Consider the following 15,557-nt stretch of genomic DNA (forward strand, 5'->3'; position numbering starts at 1 on the left):
CCAAATATACAAAAATTTTCCCTCCAAACACCTTGGGAAGATAATCCATCTAGAACTCTGAGGAGGGGATATAGCTCACAATTTAACTAATGTCCTGTATAGTAATAAAACCAACAAAAATTCAAGTCAAAAACTACTGAATTAGCAGCATCTGGAACCATAGTTCTTCAAGCCTTTAAGATGCAGCTGAATACAACTTGTTTTCTGGAATCTGGTATCTAAAATTTCCAGGGCTTGAGTTCCTAGAGTAGGGAATTCCAATCCTTGTAACTTTCAAGGACAAATGGAAAACGAAACAAAATCAAATCCTGATTCTCAGACCACAAGGACAAAGGGGAATGACAACTAATTTCACATTCTGCAGCAAGGAGGCACTGTGGCTCTTTAGCAAAACCTAGCCTGAGTGTACGTGACACCTGTCAGGTTTACTATAAATATTTTTTTGAAGCAGGAGTAATGGAAGCACACATGTATTTTTAAAAATAAAAAATGAAAGCTGTATTTTTAGTAAATTGTTATATTCATGTTTGTGTATGCGAAGAATTTTGCTTTTCAAATGAAGATTGAAAATTACTTTATGCCTCTAGTTTTTGTGGTTTTTACCAGTTGAAAGTGTATGTGTGTATGTGTGTGTGTGATTTAAATGTAGCAAATATCACAATACTAACTTCATCCCCTCCCCCAGTAAATGGTTTATCTGCCTCTAGTTATTTGATCCTACCCTAGCACGCATCTACGTGCTCTTTACATGACGCAACAATAATGCCCACCTCCCCTTCTTTATCGACCCCTCCCAGTCACCCAAATACATCTGGCTATTATAACGAGTTTTGGAAATGGGATCTTACCTTTTTTTTTTTTCAACTTATTTTTTAAGGAATTGCCCATGATGAGAGTGAGAGAGAATTTTATAATTATATAGGGCTTAAAATCGACTGGTTTCTCTAATAAATGGGATAATGAAAATGTTGAGGGGATGAAGAACTGCTTCGACATTTCTCAACCTTAATCCTATGGCATTAGGTCTCTATTTTCATTTCATTAAATTCTGATCTAAAAGCCCTCACCTTTCCGAGATCTTTCTTATCTCCAGTTTCCTCGTTTAAAAAAAAAGTCCCCTAAAGACCCACCCTATTTCTTCCTTCATAGCAAGATTAATCGGTAAAACGAGAGGGGTGGCGGATACTAGTTAATCTCGAAAGGCCTTCCCCAATTCTAAGTGCTAAGGTCCTTGCCATTTGTAAGGCCCATCCCAGTTCCTCATTTTAACCATTTTGTGCTTGGTGTTCCTCTTGTGCTAGCTTCTAATTTTTGCAATAGCCCAATCCCCCCCCCCCCAAAAAAAAAAAAAAAGCCTCCGCTTTCTGCAATTTATGATTTCCTTCTAGGGTCAAGCTTTGTTGTTTTTTTACATATGGATTAAATTAAAATGTAACAACCTCTAAAGTTGTAAACAAAACTATCCTCTTACTGTTTTATGTTTTATTTTTATGGAGATCTGCGTGTTTTTAACATTTTTCACCTCAAAGCGCATAGGACGGAAGTGAGGAGTAATTTGTATCTTAAGAATTATAGAGAATTAGAACGTAACCACTACTAGCAATTTTTATCTCATATCCCTCCAGAAGGACATAGAACTGAAAGAGCTGTCCCTTGGCCATTTAGATTGGTTGTGTTTCTACCCCTCCCACTCTTTGAATGCTCATTGGCTAACAAAACGTGTCAATCAAGGAGGAGCCTACTGAAGAAAGGGAACAGGGCAACGCTAACAAAAGGCCGTAGGAACCAAAATTTATTTCTACAAGATTGAAGAACGGATGCGATATTTATTCTTTGTGAGGCTTTATTTTTGAGAGCAGGAAAATACACTTCCAGCATACGTCTGTTTTCTTCATTCTTCATAGTCAGTCTGTACCGAAGCACACACAAAGACCCAACTCTGAACCTACTTTTCCTATATTTGAACTAAAACAGCAATTAAAAACAAATCTCCAAATGAAGTGTGAAAATTGCACAAAGAAGGTGAGTGCTTAAATTATTTTCTATTTGACATGTCAATATCATAGAACCTTCTATGTAATAATGGATTTGCTTATTTATAAAGGTGTCCATTTTTCTTATAAGTACACTGCACAGCCGCAGAAGGAAGGATAGATAAGTCGGCTAGATAGTGGGTTGTTGAGAAACTTTAGTATTTGTTTTGTGGCTTTAAACTTTAAACGGCTTCGGATCTGTGGTTCTAGGTATGAAGCACCAGGTTATAAAAGAATAAATCTTTTTGTCAAAATAGTTTATGACAGCTAATCTAAGGATAGAAATTGCTCCTCTGTTCCCAATGCAAATTTGAAAAACGTGTTTTTTTCCATCATGCTTTTTCTGTTCTTAGTACCATTATTTATATTTGTTCCATATTTACTTATGTAGGCTATTATGTGTCATACCTATTGGGGTGTAAGCTTATTGCAAGTCGGAATTTTTCATTCTTTTTGTATCTCCAAATAAATTCTTGTTGATTGCTTTCTTGACTGATTTTTTAGTAGGAGACAGAGAATATTTAATTAAGAATTTACAAATTGCACTGAATCTAATTAATTGATGTACCTGCAAACTAATTATTTTGATGCCATTGAATTTTTTTTATTCCTTTTCATATCATTTAGAGTAAATTTTATGGTATTTGGGTATAGTATGTTGGAGAAAATAGTTTTTGTATATTTTATTAGCTCATTTGGCCTTTAAGACTGAGAGGATTGATGTGAGACTCAAATGAGAATCTATGTTTATAAAACTTTGCAGATCTTAAAGTGCCATGTAATTGTTAATTGTTATCATCTTGTATGAACCAAAAATATTTTTTCGAACTGTCATAAGTCAAATAACAAATTTCCTCTTGAGTAACAGCCCACAAATATAAGATACATAGTCTTTAGTTTTCTGATCCTGTGGTGGCAACAATGTTGTTGACACTTATGTCTTCTCTTTTTTTCTGTTTTTAAAGGAATGTATTAAAAAATCAAAAACTGATGACCAACAAAATGTATCAGTTGATATACCAAACTTTAACAGTGAACATGAAGAGGTGAGTATATTGTAAAACTTTTTATTGGTCCCAAGCGTAATGTTTTTCTCCTTCTTGAGAAGCCATGTCAGGTGCATCATATCCTCTTTTCAAGAAGATACAAATGAAAGTTGTAAGGGATGAAAAAATAGCATTCATAAATGACTTGCTTTTTTGTATGCCCAAGATAGCTCTCTAAAAGGTTCTTTTTAAAAATAAAAGGTATAAAAAATATTAACTATAATCACAAGTTAGGACAGGTACTACTGAAATTACTCCAGATAAAAAGCAGTTCCCATTTCTTTCGTCCTGCATTGTATATTTTCTGCCATGGATTTGATGTTTATATCTGGGAAGTTTCAGTGGTAAAATTAGGGATTGGATTCTCCTTTCCATTTCAAAAATTCTTTGATAGTATGATTTTTCCTACCCTAATTTTGATACAAAAGTTTCTCCTCCATTTTAATTATTAGGTATTTTTATCCTCAAGCCTATTGTAAATTTCTAAATGTTATTTGTAAGTAGAGAAATGCTGACACAGATGACAAATTAGTGACTTTGGGATTAGGGGGTTAGCTATCTTAGTAGCCCTTATCAGAATTCTACATACTAGTTTTAAAAGCATTCTCTTCTATTTGTGTTAAGGGAAATATTCCAAAAATTGTTGATAATAAATTAATTGCCAGATGAAATCAGTCATCACACTAAAATAGCTTGCTTTCACTTAGAGGCAGAAGTCAGATAAGGTGAGTTTAAGTTCTTAGGGAACTTGAGCAAGTTTTTCTCAGACATAGTTTCCTCATCTAGAATATTAGGATAATGCATCTAGTTACCTACTTTATAAAGTTATCATAAGTTGTTAAATATTATAGATATGGGAATCTCCATATGTGGTTTAGTAATATTGCAATCTGTTCCCTCGATTTTTTGCTATTTGTTGGTTTTACAATGTTAATTCTTGAAGAAATTAAATTGAAAGTAATTTGTTGAAGAAATCAAGTTACTCCAGTTTGTAATTTATCTTTTTACTTTTGCAGAAAAGTGAGTTCCATAAGTTGGCTGATGCTAAAATATTTTTCAGTGATTGCCTGGCTTCTGACAGTTGTGTGACAATGGAGGAAGGAATAAAAGTTTTCCAGCAGAATCAGAAGGAGTTTTTTCGTATACTGAACCTTAATAAGGTAGTATGTCTCCAAAGCATTTGATACCAAAAAAATAGAGTAATACAAAGTATACTTCTAGATACTCTACACATCTAATATCTATCTGATTAGAGTGGATCCATATGATATAAGGAATTGTATGAAATCAGTAACATCTCTGCAAGACTATAATCCTTATAAGTGAAGTCAAAGGAAAAGAAGGACATCAAGTTAAAATAGATTTTACTTTGACAAGTAGAAGCATTTTTAGGAATTTTTTTTTCATTGATGAGTTTGAGTAAAGAATTTTGGCATTCTGCAGTATTGTTTATATCAAGTTTTGTTAGACCTCAAAGAAAAACATTGTTTTTGGATGCTAATTTAGGTTATCTAGTTGACTTTTCCTGAGATAAGTTGCTGAAAGTTGAACTTGGTGTCTTGTATGTTATGAGTAAATAGAATGCTTCAGCTTCAAAGGCCTCTGGCCCAATCATTTTGCCTTAGAGATAAAAATCACCAAAAAAGACTTCATTTCTTTCATGAAACCTTTTCTAAAATAGTTAGAATTCAGATGGTAATTTCCTTCTGACTCCCATTTTATCTGAATGCAAAACTCACACAATATATAAATATCAATATCAATATAAAACATAAAATAGAACCTTCCTTATTAATTTTATGTATTTAGTGAAAGAATAGGTATATATATATATATATTATATAGATATATAGATATGCAAAGTTTGCCACAGTAATATAATGATGTATACTATATATTAAATTATACTATAATTGAACTAACCTCAAAATTCTTCACTTTAAGTGTGCCTTTCTTTTTTCTGTCTGCCCTTGCTCACACACACACACACACACACACACACACACACACACACATGCACGCACGCTTATATCATATTGACACATAAGGAGTTCTTGGAATCACAGTGAGATAACATATGTGTAGTACTTTTCAAATGTTGAAGTGCTATATCTAAATGACAGCTATTATTATCATTCTTACTGTTGTTATTATATGTCAATTCTTATTCTTGCCCTCTTTATCACACTTTATGTTACTTTTTGGTGTTTCTTGGTATTCTCCTTTGGTTCTTCATAAATACTTTTCAGGTTTTCCTGTTTTTATTACTTCTCATTGTCGCAACCTGGATTTTTTTTTTTTTTTTTTTTTTTTTATTACTTTACTCCTTACTCTTCTTACTGGGACCTTATTTCACTGATATCCTGTCTCATGGCTTTACCTATTCATTTTATGCTCATGATAGACAAATTTCTGGCTCTACATTTAACCACTCATGAGAATTCTAGTCCAAATCCTTGTCATCTGTAGTTAGTTAATGGTGAGACCCTGGATATCTTAGAATCAGCCGGAGTCAGGATAAGCAAAAGTCTTTATTCTTTGGTCTTTTGGGGTTGCTCTCAGGGGATTAGATATAGGAATCTCCACACCTCCTTCCTCTCTCTCTACCCCCCCAAAGAATGACCCTCCTCCTCCTACTCCACCCACTGATATCACTTCCCCTTCTTTGTCCACACCCACTGATGGAGCCAGCACAGAATAGTTAAGTAGAGACATCCTCCAAACATGTTAATAGAGAATTGTCCAATTGGTAATTAGTCTCATGTGCCAGGTTACCTTGCATCTGCTCAGTTCTAGCCCTTTACAAGTTAAAAAAGATTTACACAGTGCTTATTATGTGCCAGACACTGTCCTAAGCTCTGTTACAAAGAAGGACAAAAAGAGCCCCTACCCTCAAGGAGCTCACATTCCAAGGAAAAACAACATGTAAATGATTAGCTACATACAAGATACATACAGGATAGATGGAAGATTATGTAAGAGGAAAAAGTGATGGTGGTGGGGACTACTGAGAAAGACCTACAGAAGATGAAATTTAAGTTGACTATTGATGGAAGCCTGGAAATCTAAAACTGAAGTGAGGAGGAAGAGCATTCTAAGTATATCAGATAGCAAAGGCAAAGAAATGGACTGTGGAGTTTCATGTGTAAGAAAAAGCAGATGGACCTGTAAAGTGTAAAAAGATTAGGCTCTTCAGAAAGGGCTAAATTATGAAAAGTTTTACCTTCGAGATGTAGCTTACTATGTGATCCTAGAAGTTATAAGGAACCATTGGCTTTTATGTGGAAAGCTCATGGTTAACTCTCTTTTATTTTGGGAGCCAACTGGAAGATAGATAAAAATGAGGAGAGACTTAAAGCAGGGGGATTAATTAGCTATTCTAATGAAGGTTTGAATTAAGATAGTGGCTATCTTAGTGGAGAGATGATCAATATGTCAATCTATTGTGACAGAAAAAAATTATTAAATTTATCAATAGATTGGACATAAGGAGTGACTGAGAAATGAGAATATTTAGTTTGCAAACTAAAGAAAATTGAAAAGAACAGAAAGTTTTTGGGAAAAGATGTGTTCTGTATTTTATGATGTCATCTTCAATTCCTCTTATCCCATCCCATATCACATTAGTTGCCAAGTTCTTTTTTTTCTTCCTTCATAAGATCTCTTCTTTATGCCTCTTTCTCCTTTGAAACTGCTACTACTGTAGTACATGCCCTCTGTCCCATACCTGGACTATTTCAATAGCTTGGTAGTTGATCTTCCTGCCTCGAGGCTTTCCCTACTATATTCTTTCCTCTATTTAGCTGTCAAATTGTGTTAAATTGTTCTTCCTAAATTAGAGGCATCACTCCTCTATTCAGTAAATTCCAGTGGTTCCCTCTTACCTCCAGGAACAAATATAAAATATTTTATTTCACTTTTAAAATCTTTCATGATCTGATAATACCTTTTACATTTTTACTGGCTGTCTCCTATAGCTGGAAGTCTCTCCTTCTCCTAGATTCTTTCACTTCCCTCAAAGCATATCCCAGATCTCAACTTCTGCAAGAAGCCATTCCCAGTCTTCCTTAATCTTAAGTACCTTCTCTCTGAGACTTCTCTGAATTTTTCCTGTACGTATCTTATTTTTACATAGTTATTTGAAGGTTATCTACTGCATTAGTTTGTGAGCTCGAAAGCAGGAACATTTTTTTGTTGTCTTTGTGGTCCTAGCACTTAGCATAGTGCTTCATGACATAGTAAGTAGTCATTAAATATTTATTAACATTAATTAATATTAAATTACATATTAAAATTGTAAAGAGTTGAAACTCTTAATAGATGCACTGGAATCAGACAACAGAGCACTTAAGGCTAATTACCTATTGGACAATAGTCTATTAGCATATGTTTGGAAAAATGGCCCTTCTCACTATTCTGTGATGGCTGGATTTTTTGGTATATACAGATAATTGTAGGAGAGATTAGGGGGTGGAGTAAGACAAACCAAAGTCACTTTGGAGGAGAAAGAGGAGAAGGGAGATTGGTGGCAAGCCTTGTGGAGTTCCTTTACTTCTCCCCCTAAAGACCAAGGACTTTTGCTGATACTGACTCTGGCCGATCCTGAGGTCAACAGGGAGTTAACTCGAATTTCACATACAATAATTAAATTTAATTATTAAAATTAATAAAAACATTAAATTAATTAATAAATATTAAATAATGCTAGTTGACTGCCTTTCTACGGGGTAACTAGTATAAGATACATAAAAGATGAAGTTGGTGATGCAGGAATTATAATTTAAGGGAAAATCTGAGGCTGAATGTGTAATGCTAAGAATCATCTGTATAGATATAACTATTAATCCCATGGTAGCTAATAAGGTTACCCAGTAAAATATTGTAGAGGGAAAAGGGAAGAACTCTATTATTAGGGTTTATGGAGGAAATCCAATTAGACAAAGTCTGGGAGAATTTCTTGCATGTAGAGAATGAAAAGGGGGAGTGGGGGAAATCACATTACTTGGGAAGAGAGGTAGGGAAAGAAAAATTAAGGAAAACTGTCCTGCATACTTAGGTTGCACAAGTAGAAATCTGTCCAAACAAAGGGGAGAGAATTGAAGAGGACAACTGACACTTCAACTTGCCTGTCATCCTGCAGAGTTGGGAACAGATATCCTTCAACAGAGGGCAAGGAGAAAAGGGAATTAGAGAGAAGATAAATTCAACATACAAACCTTAAGTATATACAAAAATATTGATAGTTCTATTTGATAAGGCAAAGAATAAGTATCTGAAAGAGTGCTTATAACTTGGAATGGATGAACGAGTTATGGTATATAAATGTGATGGAATACTAGAGTGTTAAATTCTTAGTAGCATAATGACCAAGGAGCATTCCATAGAGTTAATGATGAAGGAAACATGCTATCCATAGAGAGGTAAGGACTCAGAATGTAGAATGAGACACAATTTTTTTTGGACATATCCAACCTGGAAATTCAATTTGTTTGACTCTTACTTGTTTATAATGAACTTTGTTTTTCTTGTGTTCTTTCTTTGGTGGGAAGAATTTTTCTTCTTAAATTAAGCATTTAATTTGGAAGTAATTTTAGGTTTTATAGGAAATTTTGAATAGATAGAGAAAGAAACAAGTATAAACTTGTGCCTCTAGTTTTGGTATATTTAGTAGACTTTTAAAAAAGTTAATACTAGTTATTATTATAATATATAATTCTTTTGTCTCTTCTTTTAGAGTATCTTTAATTTTTCATTGATAAAATTTGTGTATACTGGGTGATTTTGATCTGTTATACACAAGGTCTGTCTGCTTAATTTGTAAGTGACCCAAACAGTGAATGTTGACGCTGACTAGGGAACATTACAAGACTCTAGCAGTTTTTAACTTTGTTCCTAAATTTATAACCACAGGAGTTGCATATGAGTCTTTTTTTATTTTCACAACTACAATGGCCTCAACAAACATTTATTACAAGTACATGCTGATATGTTTAGATATTCTAGAATAAGATAATTTATTAAATAGGATTTTTAGTGGAGAGGAGCAAAGGAGACTGCAAATATTTAAGGACATTTTTAATGTTTTGATTTAGAAACAATTTAAAAATAAAAATCCATAGAAATATGTTTCTAAATCTACTTCTTCCTTAAGAATTTAAAGTTCAATTCAACACATTTTATCAAATTAAATCAAATAAAGTAATTTAGTAATGATATGTTTTAAGGATAGATTTCCTTTGAAGATAAAGAAAGTAAATATGAACAGAAAAAAAGATTTCTGACTGAACTACATGCTTATATAATGTGTGTTTTTATATTATTTCTTTTTCTGGGTGAAATATAGTTAAATAGATATAAAGTAGACTACAAGTTTGTATAGTGCTTGATGGAAGCATTGCTCTGAACTTAGCAAATATAATGAAGTGAAATCTCTCTAGACCTGATACCATATTCTTTTTCACAAGTTCTTTAAAAAGAATCACTCTCCATTGTTTGCAATCTTTTCACTTTTTATTTGAAAATATTTGTGTGAAAATAATAACAACTAACATTTACATGTCATTTTAAGGCTTGCAAAGCACTTTGCAACCATCTCATTTGACCTTCACAATAATTTTATGAAGATAATTACTGCAGTCCTCATCTTGCAGATGTGTGTATATAGGTAATGGTATTTAACCTCAGATCTCTCCTTAGTAAGGCAAGAATTTCTTCTACTTTGTTGTGTTGCCTCTCTGAAAGTTTTCTATGTGATTATGTGTCCTTTTAGTATTAGTCAAAATTGTATGTTATTTCATCAAATGAGGGTTTTTGTTGTTGATTTTTTTTCCAAGTAAAATAAAATGGTTAATAATGCCAAGAACTCATTTAGGTTGTAGAAGATTACATGTATTTATATGGACAAGAAAATAGAAATGTAGAAATGACTATGTGTTCATAGCATGGAAAATTGTCAGCATGTTCATAAAACTTTTGGGTTCTTGTGTGATATTGTAGATTATTGGTTAATATTTTGGGTGTAGATTCATTTCCCAGTTCTTCCACTAACTCATCATTTGGTGTTTTGGCCAAGTCATTCAACTTCACTGATGTACTTCTTTCTTTTGAAAAGTGGAAGTAAGAGACTTTCTCAATTAGGTAGTCTGAAGATTTACTAGGTAATGAAACATTCTTGAAGCTATTGGGAGAAACAGTTTATTTAAATATTGGACTTTGTTATTTATATTTTGTCTATTTTTTCCATTTAGAAATGTGATACTTCAGTCCACAAAATCTTGGTGGTGTCTATATGCCCTCAGTCCTTGCCTTATTTTGCTGCCAAGTTTAATCTCAGTGTAACTGATGCATCAAAAAGACTCTGTGGTTTCCTAAAAAGTCTTGGTAAGTTTGTTTTCACAATTTTGGTTTCTGAAGAGGAAGGAAAAATTCATTTGGCATTTTAATTATAATCTTTGTCCCTTAGCCTCTTTGTTATAATTCTATAAAGATGCACACACAAAAAAACACATACACACACACACACACATATATACGTATTAAGCCTGTGGAACTACTTAGAGACAGGATTGTTTTCCTTCTAAGTGTCTGTCACAGACAATAGATTCTCATCTGCTTCAGAAACATTGTTCAATTCTTATCTACCTGATTGCACTTGTGGTGATTACTGAACTGAAACAAAGATTGCCTCCAGAAGCCCCCCAAGAAATATGCTCCCAGAGAACATTACATTTTAAAGAGAATATTACACTGTCCCTTTAAAACTTTAGTGTTTTCAAGGGTCACAAAGGAAATTATATAAAAATCACTTGAGGTATGGGGGTTGATATATCTTGCTAGAAATTGCTTTGCCCTGAATTGGGGATAGGAGGCAGCTGTCCTACCAGACATGTGTTTTTGACTGCCTTTGTGATCTTCCAGGGTGAAAAAAAGTCACTGGTTTCTCATTGAACTTCTTAGTCATTATTCAGTCATATGAACTTCAGAGTTTTGCCATGTTTGATTTGGGGAAGTGGGAGTTTGCTTTCTGTTTAGGTGGGAAACAGGAATTCCTTTTATAAACATTTTAAAGAGATTGAAATGGATGATAATTGATTCAAATTATTTGAGCAAAAATTATATTGAGCAAGAAAATATTTGAGCAATTTCTAGGATAACATGTCCTAGAAATAATTACCTCATAATTAAAAAAAATGTTTTTATTATTATATCTTTTTATTTACAAAATATATGCATGGGTAACTTTTTTCAACATTGACCTTTGCAGAACTTCTGTTCCAAATTTTCCCCTCCTTCCCCCCACCCCTTCCCCTAGATGTCAGGTAGTCCAATACATGTTAAATATGTTAAATTATATGTTAAATCCAATATATATATATATATATATATATATATATATATATATATATATATATATATATACATATCTATACAGTTATCTTGCTGAACAAGAAAAATCAGATGTAGAAAGGAAAAAAAAAACCTGAGAAGGAAAACAAAAATGGAAGCATACAATAACAGAAAGTACCTTATAATTTGAAAAAAAAATGTTTTAATTTATGTTTTCCTTGGCAGGTGTACATTATGTATTTGATTCAACAATAGCTGTTGATTTTAGTATCCTGGAAAGTCAGAAAGAATTTGTATATCGATATCGGCAGCAGAAGCAAGAAGAACATTCCTTACCTATGTTTGCTTCTGCCTGTCCAGGTCAGTATCCCAGATGTCTAAAGATGTGCACATTTCTGTATTTACTAATTATTGGATTAATTGTTGGAATAAGCTCTTGGAGGAAATGAGATTAAGGACACAAATAAAGTGGTTGAATTGTACATGAAGAAAGGCCACCTATTTCTCTAGTAGAACAAAGCAGTGCCTTAGGGAAAGGGGCAGATGAAGATATAGTTGCTTTTGAGGCAGTGTAATAGAGTATATGAAGGAATTTATGATGGACAGGCATATTTCTTCAGTGAAATAGAAGATGAGATGAAGAGCATATAAAAGACAAGGGCTGGGAAAAATTTGGGGGAGCTTTTGGAATAATCACTGATGTGACCATGATAGATTAATCAAGGAGGAATAAAACGATTATCATACTTAATTAAAGCTCAGTTGAAATTAGGTAATAGTTATATTATATGTATTTTTTTTTTATCATTAACTATTACTTTAAAATCTTTTCTATATTCAAGGGCCATTTCTGCATCTCTTATATATAGCCTCTCCTTCATAATCCAGTACTGGCAGTTTTTTTCCATCTTGAAAAATAATGACATTGATGGGTTTTATTTTCACATTAGTCATTTCTCTTTTGTTAAGTCCATTCATAAAACATTTATTCTACTTGGATCAACTTTAATACATATTTTCTTAACAATTATACTTGATTTGTTCATGAAAATTTCATAAGACATTAAGCAAAGCTACCCATGATCTCAGGTTGTTTCCTCATATGTGTTTGACACATGTGCCAGGCAGATATATAAAAAAAAAAATCATCAAAAAGCTGTAGAATAAAGATACAAAAAGAGAATTAATAGCAAAAAAATTAATAGCAAAAGGTACAAAAACTTAAAATATAGTCAGAAGATTGAAAAAAATTAATGGTCTTTCATAGGAAAAACAACTGACTTGAGGCACAGATTGAGGAGATGTCACTTAAGAATTATTGGAATATTTGAATGTGGGTCAAAAAGCAAGTATAGTCATTATGTTTCAAGAAGTTATAAAAGGAAGCTGCCCAGATCTCTTAGAATCATAGAGCAAAGGAAAACTTTAAAGAATCCACTGATCAACACTGAAAAGAAATGCCAAAATTAAGTTGCTTTGGAACATCATAGATATAATCTAAAATTTCTAGTTCAAAGAAGAAAATATTTCAAGTAACTAGAAAGAATACAAATACCAAGGAATCACAGTCAAGATAATACAAGATTTAACAAGCCACTCTTCCAATGGAGAAGAGAACTTGCTATCTAATATTCTAGAATGCAAAAGGTCTAGGCTTACAGCACAGAATAATTTAATCAACAAAATGAAGTATAATCCTAAAGTGAAAAAAAGTTAATTTTTGATGAAATATTTCCAAGTATTTCTGATGAAAAAAAAAAACAACAACCCAGAACTATGTTTAAATTTAAAATTAGTTAAAATTAGGAACTAAAATATAATCTATTATGTTTAAGTTAAAAGTAAAAAAGTCAGAGGTAGAAATAATTATCTCAGACAAACAACAGCAGAAATAAACGAGTTAAGGCACATTTTATTCTATAAGAAAATTCGTTAATTTCATACTGAACATTTTTGTGTCATCTAAAATCAAATGAATTACCTGATAAAATAGAAAGTAAAACTTTAATTGTAAAGAACCTTAGTTTACCCTCCTTTTAGAAAAAACTAAACAAAAAATAAAGAAATTTAGAATTTTAGAAAAGTCAGATATGGTCAATCTCTAGGAACTATCGAATAGGAAAAGAAAGGAATTTAACTAGTTCTCAGTTGTGTGTGACTCCTTCAAAAATTGCTTATTAACTAGGGCTTAAAAATCTCACAAACAAATAATTAAGACTTTTAGTTACCACAATGCAATAAAATCATATTCAATAAAGGGCCTTTGGAGCAAAGACTAAAAATTAATTAGAAACTAAGCAACAATCCTAAAGAATAAGTATGTCAACAAGTCATGGAAACAATCATTTCACTAAAGGTGATAACAGTGAACTTGTTGAAATTTCCATACTAAATGTAACAAAACTTGTGGAATGCAGCAGAAGCAGTTTTTAGGGGAAAGTTGGTTTTTTTCCCCTTTTAATCTCTATAAAGTCTTTAATCTATAAAAGAGAGCAAAACAACAAGACTAGGAAACCAATAAATTTAAAACTACCAATTAAACACAAAAATAAAAATCATGAAAATCAATTTTGTTAAAAAATTGAAAGCAACAAAACAAAACAACACCTCAGTACAACTACCCACAGAAAAAGATAACGCAAGATAAACAACACCAAGAGAATTGATTCAGGCATTTTGGAAAGCAATTTGGAACTACAATCATTCTTCAATATTCATGAGTTTAACTTTCACAATTTTCATGATTTTAATAATCCAATGTTGCTTCTCTCTTCTACACTTTATAGAGCTGCTGGGTAAGGGAAAATGTATATTATTAGAATTAATGTTTTGTTATGAAGAATTATATGCAATCCAGAAAGAGGACTATGGGAACTAATGTGGATCACAACATAGTATTTTCACTTTTTTTGTTGTTTGTTTGCTGTTTGGTTTTTTCTCATTTTTCCCTTTTTGATCTGATTTTTCTTGTGTAACATGAGAATTGTCGAAATATGTATAGAAGAATTGCACATGTTTAACATAGATTACTTGCTGTCTAGAAGGGAGGGGGTGAGGGAGAGGGAGGAAAAATTTAGAACAGAAAGTTTTGCATGGATGATTGTTGAAAACTATCTTTGCATATATATTGAAAATATAAAGCTATTATTTACAATTAAAAAAATAATTACATGCAGAAAAATGGATTTTCAGCAATCTCCAGTGAAAGATTACAATTTTTGGTTGTCACAGGAACTTAACCTCCTATTTCTCATAGTTTCAACATTGTCAGCATTTGTATTTTTTATTTTCCCACTATTTTCTACATGCCAATTCCCTTCAAAAGTTGAGGATGGTATGGTAAATACCAGGTTGATTGTATGGTAAATAAGCTATTAAATTGTGTATTCCCTTTCACTCAATAATGCTGCTACTAATAAGCCCCAGGGAGACTAAAAAAAATATGAAAAATTTCCCATATATACAAAAATAGGACCTAATTTTGTGTTGTCAAGTAATTGGAGGCTGAAGTGCTACCCATTATTTCATTAATTAGATATTGGCTGAACAAATATTATATGTATGGATGATGAAATAATTTTTGTTTTGTAAACAAAGATAAAAAGAAAACTTGGCAAAACTTGAATTGATGCAAAATAAAGGGAGCACAAAAGAAGAATCGGCTATATGATAACAATATTGTAAAAATATTGCTGAAAGATAGTTTTCAAAGACATAGGAACTCTGAACAATATAAGCAGTTAGAATTCCAGAGGACTCATGATAAAATGTGCTATCATCTAATTATGGAGATATGATGAATGCTGAGACTTTTTTTTTTTTTTTTTTTTGCTGAGGCAATTGGGATTAAGTGACTTGTTCAGGGTCCCACAGCCAGGACTTTTTTTTTTTTTTTTTTTAATTTTTTAGTCATTTGAACTTAACTACAAAAAGAGAAGAAGAAGAAGAAGAAGAAGAAGAAGAAGAAGAAGAAGAAGAAGAAGAAGAAGAAGAAGAAGAAGAAGAAGAAGAAGAAGAAGAAGAAGAAGAAGAAGAAGAAGAAGAAGAAGAAGAAGAAGAAGAAGAAGAAGAAGAAGAAGAAGAAGAAGAAGGAAGAAGAAGAAGAAGAGGAAAAAGGAAGAAGAAAGAAGAA

General features: G+C 32.3%; 1 protein-coding gene across 3 annotated transcripts in view; it reads left to right on the top strand.

Moving 5' to 3' along the window:
* Positions 1-1,719: 1,719 nt before the first annotated feature.
* The window catches only part of NARF (nuclear prelamin A recognition factor), a 71,186-nt gene continuing 57,348 nt past the window's right edge, over positions 1,720-15,557 (top strand). For 2 of the 3 annotated variants that reach the window (XM_074265015.1, XM_074265017.1), the window contains exons 1-5: positions 1,720-2,022; positions 2,999-3,079; positions 4,096-4,239; positions 10,327-10,459; positions 11,651-11,785. In XM_074265015.1, coding sequence (XP_074121116.1) covers positions 1,996-2,022; positions 2,999-3,079; positions 4,096-4,239; positions 10,327-10,459; positions 11,651-11,785 — 520 coding nt within the window. In that variant the 5' untranslated portion in view covers positions 1,720-1,995. Of the gene's footprint in view, positions 2,023-2,998; positions 3,080-4,095; positions 4,240-10,326; positions 10,460-11,650; positions 11,786-15,557 lie in introns of those variants that run through there. The other variant, XM_074265016.1, reaches the window with a different exon arrangement.

The sequence above is a fragment of the Sminthopsis crassicaudata genome, chromosome 4, assembly GCF_048593235.1.
Source record: "Sminthopsis crassicaudata isolate SCR6 chromosome 4, ASM4859323v1, whole genome shotgun sequence".
Taxonomy (NCBI): Eukaryota; Metazoa; Chordata; class Mammalia; order Dasyuromorphia; family Dasyuridae; genus Sminthopsis; species Sminthopsis crassicaudata.